Source organism: Paramisgurnus dabryanus, chromosome 21 (genome assembly GCF_030506205.2).
Source record: "Paramisgurnus dabryanus chromosome 21, PD_genome_1.1, whole genome shotgun sequence".
NCBI classification, from domain to species: Eukaryota; Metazoa; Chordata; class Actinopteri; order Cypriniformes; family Cobitidae; genus Paramisgurnus; species Paramisgurnus dabryanus.
In genome coordinates this window covers 1,931,957-1,945,468 of record NC_133357.1, presented here as the reverse complement: position 1 = coordinate 1,945,468, position 13,512 = coordinate 1,931,957, and the positions used below count along the sequence as shown (strand labels likewise).

Sequence of the window (13,512 nt, the reverse complement as noted above, 5' to 3'; positions counted from 1 at the left end):
CAAAAATGGTCAAAATTTGTAACCAAACTGTAACTGATGCACAGGGTTGCCAAGTTTTTGGTCAAAATATGTACCCAAACTGTCACTGGGGCACAGGGTTGACAAGTCTCCTGTCAAAAATGGTCAACATTTGTACCCAAACTGTTACTGGGGCACAGGGTTGCCAAGTCTCCGGTCAAAATATGTACCCAAACTGTCACTGGGTCACAGGGTTGCCAAGACTCGGGTCAAAATAAGTACCCAAACTGTCACTGGGGCACAGGGTTGCCAAGCCTATGGTCAAACATGGTCAAAATTTGTACCCAAACTGTCACTGGGACACCGGGTTGCCAAGTCTCAAGTCGACCCCATTAATGTGATAGTTAGAAACAGGAATGCATATTTTACCGGATAAACCCTGCGAAAAATGCAGCTTTACCCAAAAACACGTCTTTTACTGGAGGACCCCCTTAAAATGTGATTGGGCTAGTTTTACGTGGCAATAGGGCAGGTTTTTCATTGGAAAACTGGCAACCTTGTTTGGGCAGTATATACCATTAATATATATACCATTAGGTACAGATATGTATACCACTGGTACCAATAGGTACTAAGCTGTACTTTTTGAAAGGGTATCGCCCCAACTGGGGTACATATTTGAGCGTTTTCCTGACAATGTAGTATTTTGTGCAATATTTCAAGATGGTTCACCCATTTTCCCAACTACACTCGTTACACTAGTTGGCATGGCTCTTACAAAAAACCCTCAGTTTACATAACGCGTTCTGCCAACAATCATATAATGACTCAAAGCAAACAGTTCAAATCTCTTGAATTCAACAAACCCATTAGTCAACACTGTAATCAATCGCTCACACGTTGAAGGTTTCCGTTGAGTGAAAAGAACGACGGGACTCGAGCCGGTGATTCATATCCGACCCGCCTTTGCCACCTCATCCAACACGCTGTAGTGCATCAATTCAACTGTATTGACGAACAGTCATTTAAATCGCTAAGGAATGACTTTGTGAATGACTAAAACAATAGTGGCGCTTGATCTGTGCCAAAGCCTGTCATTTTAGACATGCTCCTACTTCTTGTAATGGAACTCTCACGCGGGGCTACACAGCACTCATGCTAAAATCACTGCACGCTAAGTAACTGATAATTGCTGGCATTTAATGGTGTAATTGCAGTGTGGATCTTAACACGGCTGTAATTGCGGCTCTCATTAGGAGTGACGGGCTGTCTGAATACCCAGCAGCACAGAACCAAACCTGGCGTGGTTCCGTCACAGACATAAACCACAGATGACTGAGGAAAGCGCCGGACCTTTGAGGCAGAAATTAAAACGACACTCTAAGAGCTTTAACTGAGATAAACTACTGCTTAACAGGATAGGCCTCTATGTGGACGTCTACTTCTAAAAGTCATGGGATGTTTTTTTAAATTATGTATAGTTATACAAGGAGAAACACCAGAGACATTTGAATTGAATTGAATTCCGATTCGAATCAGGATATGAAACTCGTGCCGCCTAATGTTCAAACAAAAAACAAAGCAGCATTCAGAAACTTCTAAAGCACTTCAAGCATCCAACCTCCCTTACAAAATGAGAAGAGAAGTGGCGCTTATCAGCTTGGTGTTTTTGCTCTCGTGTTGACGGTTAAAGTTAACATCACTCCAGCTGATGCCTCGGCTAGCAGAGACAGAGGAATAGCATCTCGTCAGCGACGCAGCGATCGCTGTTGATTTGAAACGGCTGCGACAGCAAACAGTCGATAAAGTCTTTAGCGAGACAGCTCACCGCAAACTCTTAGCCATGTAATTAGCTTCCCTTCAGTAACACCAGAAGCCTCCACACAAAAGAGAACAGCAAAGAAAGACCGTGCATCTTACAACGGCCATCAATAAGCGACGGCTGGAAGTGTCATGGTACCATCAAATACACAAGCCTCCACTAATGACTGCCTGCGCAAAGCAGTCTGTTAAAAAGATAAGTTCAACGTCTTTCATCAAGGCCCTAATGGCCCACAAGTCTCTGCCCAGTGCCTGATGGGAGTTTGAGTGTCAGTCAAAGTGTGGATTGGCCAATTGGAGGATGGCTTGTGTTTGGCATTTGGACTAGAACTAGTGGCTCTTAAAATAACTCTATGAACATCCCATTTGGATATAGAAGAAGAAACCTGCCTGAAACTTTAAATAACAAGCGTTTAAACTTACCATTGTCTTCTGACACTGTATGCTGGTGCTGTTGAAGCGCAGAGCCGTGACGCTGTACTCTTTACCCTGGATATAGAAGATGCATTCGTAGTTCCTCTGGCCAGACTGAGGCTGTGGAAGATTGCGAGCCAACAGGGTGATGGGCTTCATGACTCCGACAGGAATGTAGATCTGGGTAGAGGGCAGGATCTGAGGACACTCCTTTAAAACAAAGAAAGAAACAATGCATTTATAATTTATGAAAAAAAACCCTGCAAAACTCACTGGGGTGTTGCTATGCAGCCGCCAATGTGTTCTGCGTGGTTATTAGCACATTACCATGGCTGGGTCCGAAAAAACTTCCATTACCTCTTAAATAGTGCACAATTTTTAGGGAACATCCATTTTAGTGGTGTCCGAAATCATAGTGGACATTATTGAGTGCACTTATTGAACCCTACAATGTACAGAAATAATGAATGTACAACCGATGTTGACTCAAAGCTTGCCTATACTCAACCACTGAGGCTCGCACCGAATGAATTATCGCATATCTGCAGAGGATGATGCCCGCAGTACTTCCCATACAGCAAAAAAAATCTTGGTTTTAAATGTTTTAAATATATGCTAAATAAATTTTGTAGAAAGCAAAGCTTAATTAAATATTTTTTTAAATTTGAACATATATTTAGTTTTAACCTTCATATGAAGAGTTTGGTTTCAAAAGGAGATACATTTTTTTTTACATTTTTGTAAAAACATGTTTAAATTATATTATCCAAAAATGAGATTTTTTGAGAACTAGTTATCTTAAATTGGAACCAAACTCTTGTATGTATTTCAGGGGCAACAAATACATTTCTAATTTTACAACCCATATGGTAAAAAATATATTTCTCCTGGCCAAAATATAAAAGTTTGTACAAAATATCTAAACTACAAGTACAGTAAATGTATAAAATATAAAATTATAAGTAGGGATGCACCGATAGGATTTTTTGAGCCGATACCGATTTAAACAGACAACTTCTGGCCGATACCGATGCCGATATTAAACACTTGTATACAATACTATACAGTTGGTCTATTAGCTAGTTTATTTATACATCAAATTATTTTTACTGAACATGGATTGGATCTAATTCAACTGACCAACATAATAAGAGAGGCACAAATTAAGCTAAACAAATATAATAAGACAGCATTACAACCTTCAAAGGTGGTTTTTGCTATTCAGCATTTATTTTATTATATACATATATACATAATGGATTTCTTTATGCAGTTAATTAATAAACAATCGGTATCGGCCTTTCTCGTGCTATTGCCAATATGCCGATGGTTTCAAATTCATCACAAATCAGCCGAAAAATATCGGCGGCCGATACATTTGAAAAGTAGTTGAAAATATATTTACAGGTTTTTAACATACAAGTAACATACATATTAAAATTCTTTCAAATATATTTTAAATATACAATAAATGTATAAATATATATATTTCAGCACATAGCGCATTTTCCGGACTATAAGTCACACTTTTTCATAGTTTGGCATATACTGGGACATATAAGTCAGGTGCGACTTATACGTCAAAATTATTTCATATGAACCAAGAGAAACCATTACCATCTACAGCCGTGAGAGTCCGCTCAATGCTGCTCCTGTATTTATGTAATTCAATGGATTCAGTGATGCGGAATGACATTGGGACCTTTTTGAACTTTATTTGGCTTGTTGTGTTAATTTAGCCTATTTAGCCTCCCATGTACTTTCGATATGCTATTGTGTAAATAAATGTTTATGTTACGTTAACTTGTACAAACATCTATTCAGCCTGCTGTTCTGTGCTATTGTTTAGTTGAATAACTTGCCTTTCCAGATTAAAGTCCTTTCCTCGGCTTGGATTTTGTAAAATCAATTTTCTAAATAAACACGACTTATAGTCCAGTGCGACTAATATATGTTTTTTCCTCTTCAAAATGCATTTTTGACTGATGCGACTCATACTCTGAAGCGACTTACAATCCGGAAAATACAGTATATTTTTTGAAATACATTTAAAATTGTATTTGAAAATATATTTTTTGGCCGTATGCATTATGGCGATCTCACAAGCTCAATTTACGCACTCATTTTTATTCACTAATTCGAGTTAACTAGTGAACTAATGTAGGGAAAAGTGAACTAGGGGATAGGGGGCTACTTCGGACACAGCTATTGATTTTCTGGTTGGCTTGGTTAACAAGCACCAAAATTTGGCATAAAATTGAAGTTCAATTGGACATCATCCGATTTGTATAGATGTATGAAAACTGTATTCTGTTTTATGCATGCAGAAACATCACAAAAGAAAACATCGGCTACCTATTATAATTTCGAAAAAATTCAAACAGATGCACCGAGTTGAATCTAAAAAAGATCAAAAACACTTTGATCATCCTACTTGAGCAAATGTGGCTATTCAGACATTGTAACCCTTTCTGTGATGTCGCTCCATCACGAGCTGAAGACAAGAATGATGCTAGAAGGACTTCAAGGCCATAGCCACTGTTGTCATGCCAACAGATTGAAAAACCAGGGCACAGAGTAAGATGCAATTAAGCTTTTTGAGGGCATGTGCCATTTTAAAGACTTGGCAGCGGTATTCCGGTTACGATGCCAACTGTGCACTTTAACTAGCAAAGCAGCGAAATTACCACAGGCGTGAGACCTCACTCTATAAAACCTCTCTTCAAAAATAACCTTCAGATGTATATACCTTTAAAAATGATCAGATTAATTCTGCTTCTTTAAAAATATTTTAGGTAATGGATCAGCTGTTTTTACACAACAAACGCATCTGATGTGCACATATGAAATGCATCCAAAACACTGCAGCATTGCTTGATGGAAGGCAGACAGCTAGATCAAAGCATCAACCTTTCTTTTGATGCCTGGATGGAGGTAAAAACCCTTAAAAATAGGGGTACAATTGTACAAGGATGTATTCGATGAAGCTTATGATCCCAGTCAACATGCTCAGGTCTTATTGTTTTATTTTTCCCCAGACATAGAAATCAGAATTTGCTATGTTAACATTGCGTTGCATTTATCATGCAATAATATCCAAAGTTCAACACAGGGTGGATCTCTCCCCAACGCATCTTATCAAATCTGATCAAGTATCTCAACTCATTACCCTCACTTCCTATATTCCCTGCCTCTCTCTAATTGAACGGGAAGGGAATTGAAAACCAGCAGCGTTATTAAAATCTTAAAATCTACAGGAGATATCCTCTATCATTGCCACAGTGAGGATTCTGTAAACAAACCTGACGGGAAAGCCACATGCCGCCTCATGACTCTGCAGACGTCCATTGGGCTGCTGGTTTAATTGCCTCGGGCGCCAGTCTCCTTATTAATACTGTGCTGCTCTCATTCGATTCGGTTGTGACTGAATAAACAGACTGCGATGCACGCGCCCCCCACCCCCTCGCCCCGCCCTTGATGGAGCGCGCTTGTGTTAGTGTTCAATTACCGTGTGCTACACAAAGGTGAGGGTTTCACTGCTAATGAAAAGGTGCAATTTGTTCGGAGTCAATAAAGGCCTGTGTGCAGAACGCAATGAGGCCTTATCAGTTACAGACGAATGCAATATGAAAACCGAAACGTTAGGTTCACTGGTTATCTAGTTATTATTTGTGCATGCTAAACAAACTGTATGGTTTTGTTAAGGTTTTGGCTTCTTCAACATCATTGTGATGGCTTATAACTCACGTTTAACACTTAACTGCCATGAAATGTAATTACAGTGATTAGCTTCGGTTAATCTCAAAAATAATCCGCAAATGCAATTTTACAAAGTCTACACAGCTCACAACTGTGTAAGGCAAAGGGCAAAATGATAAGAAAGACGAGAGCCAATCAGAATTGAGAGAGAGGTGGTATCATCTCCTGACTGGTGCTGAGAGATGCTTTGCTTGTGGCTCTGCCATTCGCTTTGGCAATCAAAACACACAGGTGGAGAAAAGATAGCCGTAAACTACACGTTTAATGAAATGCTACAACAGTCTGATAAGAACTGCACACCCACCCCCACTCGTGAAAAATATAAAGATTGTATGTTTGTGCTTGTAAAGAAATAGAAGAAAGGAATGGAAAAGTAAATGGCAAATGTAGGGGAAACATAAAACAGTACAGGAAAGAAATACTGTACATGCTGTGACACAAAACTATTGGCTACGGACTTGGCACAATTGGCAAACGACCAATCAGAATCAAGTGTTTGACAAGTGTTTGTTGCGCAGACAGACTGGCGTGTGATGTCAAAAACCTTTTATTGGAGAAGGCTTATGACTTGAATCGAGTGTTTTTTTATATATGAAGACATCTGATTCTGGAAGGGGGCGAAAGAGGACTAGAATTTAAGAAACATTGTGCTATAGCAAAAAAAAACAAAAAAGAGTGACAACGTTGGGAACTATTTTATTAACTACACTGACAGGTGTCAGAACAGAGTTGAAAGCGTAAATCAGATTGCACACCGGTTGAGAACAATGGATTAATGGCGTACCGCAGGGATGTCTTTGAAGCGCATCATGATTTCTTTCTCTTACTGCCTTTATTTGGTTTAAAATGACGGCGGCTCTGGTGAGCTGGGAATCCAGGTTAGCATGCGGCTTGCACACCCACGGTGCTGAAATGCATGTCGGCAAATGAGCTTCGAGCAAACTTACAAGTTAACAAGAAATACAACCAGAAAACTGCCTTGGAGCTCCAAATCTATCTTCACTTTTAACATTTAAAATAGTAAATGTCACATTTTAAATAAACCGTTCACCCAAAAATAATAACTCAGCCATTATGTTTTCATCTACATGATCTATATAAAACAACAGTTTATAATGTAAGACCATGTAAAGCTGCAAAAAGACCAGATGTGTGAATGATTCATTCTTTTGAGACACTAATGGCACTTTTCCATGGCATAGTACCATCCAAGCCTGATTTAAAGGATTAGTCCATTTTCTTTAAAAAATCCAGATAATTTACTCACCACCATGTCATCCAAAATGTTGATGTCTTTCTTTGCTCAGTCGAGAAGAAATTATGTTTTTTGAGGAAAACATTCCAGGATTTTTCTCATTTTAATGGACTTTAATGGACCCCAACACTTTTAATGCAGTTTAAAATTGCAGTTTCAACGAAGTTTCAAAGGACTCTAAAAAATCCCAAGCGAGGCATAAGGGTCTTATCTAGCGAAACGATTGTCATTTTTGACAAGAGAAATAAAAAATATGCACTTTTAAACCACAACTTCTCGTCTATCTCCAGTCCTGTGATGCGCCAGCGCGACCCCAAGCAATACGTCATCACGTCAAGAGGTCACGGATGACGTATCGAAACTACACCCCAGTATTTACAAGTGTGGAGAAAGAGGACTGTTCTGAAGTTGTTGTATGTCGAATGATACTAATAATGTCTACTAATTAAGGTCCGCAAATGTGCGTTTATATATGTAACACGTGATTATGTGAGGTTACTTTTTTTTAGTACGTAATCACTTAAGTGTAAAAGATTAGCTTTAGCTTTTAGTGCTAGCTTGCGAGCAAACATGTTGTCATCTGTGCTCTGCTATAACTTCCCAAACCCCCTTTTGGTGATGAAAAATATCCACAGGTTGAGAATCAGGAACACCATATCAGTTTTTTCCAGACTTGCAGTTTGTGGTGGCACATTTGCGATGGGCACGTCGGCAAATATGCTTAAATTCAACTTCAATGAGGCTCAGCGGAGCGTGTCGACTTACACCACGGGTGTTTGTAGAGAAACTGTCACGTGAGACAGAGGTAGTGAATAAAGTGATGTGCAAACATCTATTTGTGGTGGCCAATTTAAATTTTATGGCGGGCTGAGAAATAAATGAATGCATTCCAAAAACGCTCTCACTTGTATGATGTCACAGCAGTAGGCAGCGCAAATATAACGACACGCCTATAATCTATTCCACTGCAAAGTGTTACTAAACTCGATGGAAAAGCTAACCAAGCCAAAGTGGGGTGAGTTGACCCAACCTGACCCAAACCAAACCTACAATGTGATGGAAAAGCGCCATGAATGGTAAATGTTAGAACTTTTATAAAGGGTACCATCCCAGTGCCAACCTTTATTTCTGACAGGGCATTAAATGATCTGCTTCTTAGTTTCGTTGTCATTTTTGGAGCTTTACAGTTGCAGTGACAATTAACTGTGTATATTTGAATAAGAACTGTGTGAAGATTCATCTAGCCTTCCCTGGATAAAAGACAACAGCAAACAGGTCGATATGAGGGTGTTTAAATGACAAACAGAGTTTCATTTTTGGCTAAATTTACCCCTTAAAACGCATGCAAGGAATGCCAGGATATCCCATTTCTTTTATAAAGTGCCAGGAAAGGAAACACCAGGATATGGTTATTTGGTTTATTCCCAGGATGAGTTTCAAATCTGTCGTCTACAAGCCTGCGGGGCGTAAGCCAAGTTAAGACTCCTGGTTCGAGTCCATGGGATGCAGCTCCTAAAACGGCGAGAGAGCTCAGGACCTGACGTTTGGTGTGAGTTAGATAAAACACACAGAGATTCGGTGTGTAGGATTGTTGGACAAACGTGTTGAAGGAAAGAGGATGGCTGTTTTTTGGCTCTGCTGGCTGACAGAAACGCTCTGCCAGTCTGCTGTTTGTTTTGCACAAACGGTGCCAGTAGCAAAACTCCTGCAAGCAAAACATGATATCTGCTTCTTTTCCCTTCCAATTCCTCTCGCATCCTCCATTCCTCTCGTTGCCTTTCTCTCTGTTACTCTGAAAAACCTGTGGGGCGATCCAGAGACCGTGCTCACTGAATGTTAAGCTTTATGAAGCCCACACTGCAAATACGGCAAACGGATACCATTTTTCGAGGGGTATTCTACATTTTCTCTTGTTTAGGTTTGTTTTGCATTCAGATGACCCTTAAATTGCAGGAACACTTTTTTTCCTCTTTTTATATTACATTCAACAAAAACACTGGGGATATTTACATTTACTGTATGCATTTGGCAGATGCTTTTATGCAAAGCAACTTGCATGTGAATTCAAGCTACACATTTATTTCTCAGTTTGTGCTTTCTAGGATCGAACCCATGACCTTTCCATCTCTAACGCAATGCTTTACCAGTTAAGACAGATACAGGAAAAACCTCTGTCTCTCATTCTTTCAAGTCTTTGAGATACACACTGACACTGTTCAAATAACCTGGGTTGTAAATGAAACCAATGCTGGGTTGTTTCAACCCATTGTTGGGTTAAATATAAACATTTTCTGGGTTCATTTCAACCCAACTGCTGGTAATGTACCTTTTCGACCCAACGCTGGGTTAAAAATAACCCAGCATTTTCTAAGAGTGTACCTATAGTGAATAATATGGTATTGAATGAGTATGATGATCATACATTACCATGGTAAATACAAATCTTTTTAAATAGGTCACATCACTGTAATGCTATGTTTGCAATGCATCTTTGGATAGGAAAATAGTAGTATAACAAACCAAAAAAACTCCAAGGCACTCTCTTAAAAAGTATAAAAGCCTTTATTGATATGGCTTGGTCATAATAAACCTAATAAAAATGTCTGTAGTTTTTTATTAGGTTTATTATGACCAAGCCATATCAATAAAGGCTTTTTACTTTTTTAAGAGAGTGCCTTGGAATTTTTTGGTTTGATATACAGTAATTTTTACATAAAAAATGCTGGGTTATTTAAAAAAAATATTATTTATTATTTTAATTATTTTTTAATTTATTATTTAAAATATGGACAAAACCCACCGTTATATAAAAAGATGTCTTTTGAATATATTTTAATATTTTGGATTTATTTGCATGTTGGGTTTAAAATAACCAATGCTTGGTTGTATCAACCCATGGTTGGGTCAAATATGGACATTTTCTAGGTTAATTTAAACCAACAGCCATGTTTGTCCGCATTTGTGACCTTGCCTGTGAAAAACCCATAAAATCATCTTACTTGTAAAGAATATCCTGTGAAAATATAACCTTGATATCTTTAATATTGATTGAGTAAGGTCAAAACTGAAATCAATGTGATTGAAATCAACATTTGATGCTCAAAATCTGATACAGTAATTAGACTTTAGCTTGGATTTAGACAGGGTCACATTTTACCCAACAATGTACAATCCAGCATTTTTAGTGTATAGATTCTTTATTTTCCAGTAGCTCAGCTGGTACAGTACGGTCCTAGTAACATCTGGGTCAAGGGTTTGATTTCCAAACCAACATGCATACTTGAATAATTGAATACAATTCAACCTTGACTGCACTATGTACATGCCTGCGAGTCCACCTTGTCAGGGTCTCCTTAAAGAATGAGGAATGATGTGTCAGTCATAAAGAAGTGAGAAACTTTGATGAATGGATGCTCATCTAACCAACAGCAGTCAAGACAGGCTTGACTACACCGGCAGCACCCTCAGGATACCGATGCTGTCCTAAAAAGCTAGGCGATGAAATTTCGTCAACTGCCATTTCGCCGCTCGACAGACAAAAGGGAACAGAAGATAAAAGCCTGACAGGATGACCACACTTCCTTAGATATGACCTTATTCAAGATTTGTGGCCCCTACAAAAACTAACTAAATCTACCAGCTCAAACTTCTCTTATGCAAGGCATAAAAACACAAAATGGCCTGTCATCTTTATTAAAGCAAAACTGGGTTAGTAATACATAACAGATGTTTGGTGGTTGAAGGTTCTTTGGTTGTCCAATTTTGCACCTTTTGGCTCAATCACAAAAAACCTCCTTAGAAGTAAATACTTGTCAACATTTGAAGTGGATCAAAAATTGTCCTAAGACAACAACGGGTATTGGGTATTGTTTTAAGACACCTTTTATGAAAGGTCTATTTCAAATGTTGAGTAGTAGGTCATTTCAAAAGCTAAAAACCTGGATGGCTAATTGCGCAATACTATTGAATGACATGCTAAACAACTCGACAAGCCTGCTATTATTTTTAATCAAATTACGTCAACAATTCATAACCTTCTGATATTTGGCACATCTCATGATGGTAGCAGATGAGGAACAGATGAGATTCTATCTAATTAGACAGCATGATGCTTGTTGACTATTAAGGGCCAAGCGCTAGAGAGGAACAACCACCCACACCAAGTGAAGTCTGTTGTCGAATGAAAGAGACTTTGAAGTCTAAAAGAGCTATTGAGTGCTCGCCCACACGAGACTTAAATATAGAGCAGGACTCAAAACTTGGCGAGACACGAAGTGATCCGAACAAAACCGGAAATCTGTTACTAAATAAATATACTACTACTGCCACTTTATATGAACTTTTAATGCTAAAATATGTTTTGTAAATCTAGAAATCATCCAAATAAGACACATCCATATAAGACAACCTTAAGGAGAGCACTGGATCACGTTAAAACAGCTTAAGAAATCCAGTACCGGCCTGGTCTCCTTAGGTACCACCCAAGACGCTCGCACCATCATCATCTTGACTCCTGAATGTAAAATTCATCTTTGGCCTGTGTTAGACAGCCAGACGCTGAGGCATCTGGAAATTAAGATTTAATACACTTTGAATAATTAAAACCACAGATCAGTGGCAGGCTCAAATCCCTTGCAGAGGCCCAGTGCCAGAGAGAACAAGAACCACGGGGCTTTGAGTCCTGCTCGCAACACAGCGGGAATGGCCCCACACCAAACAACAAAGGTGAGGGTGCATGGCGGCATCCCATTTCTGCTAATTGCTTTTCTGATTGTATGATTAATTGCAGTGGACCGTCATTTGTGGTGTCCCTAGAGAACCTGGGGTTGGGCGGAAGATGAAGGAAATTCATATGAAGGCTCTCAAGGAACCGAAACGGCAAGGGGGGCGCTGGGAGTTCTTGGCACAGATGGTGGAATGTTGATCCAGGGAGCGATGCTCCTCTGCTCCATATTTATCGGTAGTGCAGCCCTATCACGAGCAGTGGCCAGATCAGAGAAGAGGGGGATGAGAGTTTGCTGTGTATTTGCAGAAGCTGGACAAAGATTTGAAAACGAGTGAACCAGAAAGAGTGCAAAGGATGAAGAAGCAATCTATCAATCTCTCTATCAATATCTCTCTATCTATCTCTCTATCTACAGGTATCTTTCTATATATCGCTTTCTCTCACTATCTATCTCTTTTTTTCTATCTATTTATCCATCCATCTCCATCCCATCCCTTTATCCATCTATCCATCCATTCTGTGCATCTATCCATCCATCCATCCATCCTTTTATCCATCCCATCCTATTTTTATCTATCCATCCATCTTCCTATCTATCTTCCTATCTATCCAGCTGTCTATCTATCCATCTTCCTCTCTATCCTATCCATCCATTCTATCCATCCATCCTATTAATCCATTCTGTCCATCTATCCATCCATCCTTCTATCCATCCATTCCATCCCATCCTATCTTTTTATCTATCCATCTTCCTATCCTTCCTATTTATCTTCCTTTCTATCCCTATTATTCCTACCTTCTATCTATCTATCTATCTATCTATCTATCTATCTATCTATCTATCTATCTATCTATCTATCTATCTATCTATCTATCTATCTATCTATCTATCTATCTATCTATCTATCTATATATTTATTTAACCAACTATGTATCCATCTATCCATCCATCCATCCATCTATCATCCATCCAATCCATCTATCCATCCATTATATGCATCTATCCATCCATCTATCCTATCTTTTCATCCATTCACCTTCCTATCTATCATCTATCCACCTATCTATCCACCAATCCTTCTGTCCATCTTTCTATCCATCTATCTATCTATCTATCTATCTATCCATCTAACCATCTATGTATCCATCTATCCATCCATCCCATCCCTCTATCCATCTATCCATCCAGTCTATGCATCAAGTCTATGCATCTATCTATCCATCCATCCATCTATCCATCCATCCAATCCCTCTATCCATCCATCCAGTCTATCCATCCAGTGTATCCACCTATCCTTCTGTCCATCTATCTATCTATCTATCCATCTATTCATTTAACCATCTATGTATCCATCTATCCATCCATCCCATCCCTCTATCCATCTATCCATCCAGTCTATGCATCAAGTCTATGCATCTATCTATCCATCCATCCATCCCATCCCTCTATCCATCTATCCATCCATCCAGTCTATCCATCCAGTCTATCCACCTATCTATCCTTCCTTCCTTCCATCCCATCCTATCTTTTTATCCATCCATCCATTATCCATCATCCATCCATCCCTCCATCCAATCC

At 39.0% G+C, this 13,512-nt stretch overlaps 1 protein-coding gene across 2 annotated transcripts in view; it reads right to left on the bottom strand.

Moving 5' to 3' along the window:
- The window catches only part of plxna1a (plexin A1a), a 265,890-nt gene that overhangs the window by 86,262 nt on the left and 166,116 nt on the right, over positions 1-13,512 (bottom strand). For both annotated transcript variants that reach the window (XM_065285365.1, XM_065285366.1), the window contains exon 10: positions 2,203-2,403. In XM_065285365.1, coding sequence (XP_065141437.1) covers positions 2,203-2,403 — 201 coding nt within the window. The remainder of the gene's footprint in view (positions 1-2,202; positions 2,404-13,512) is intronic.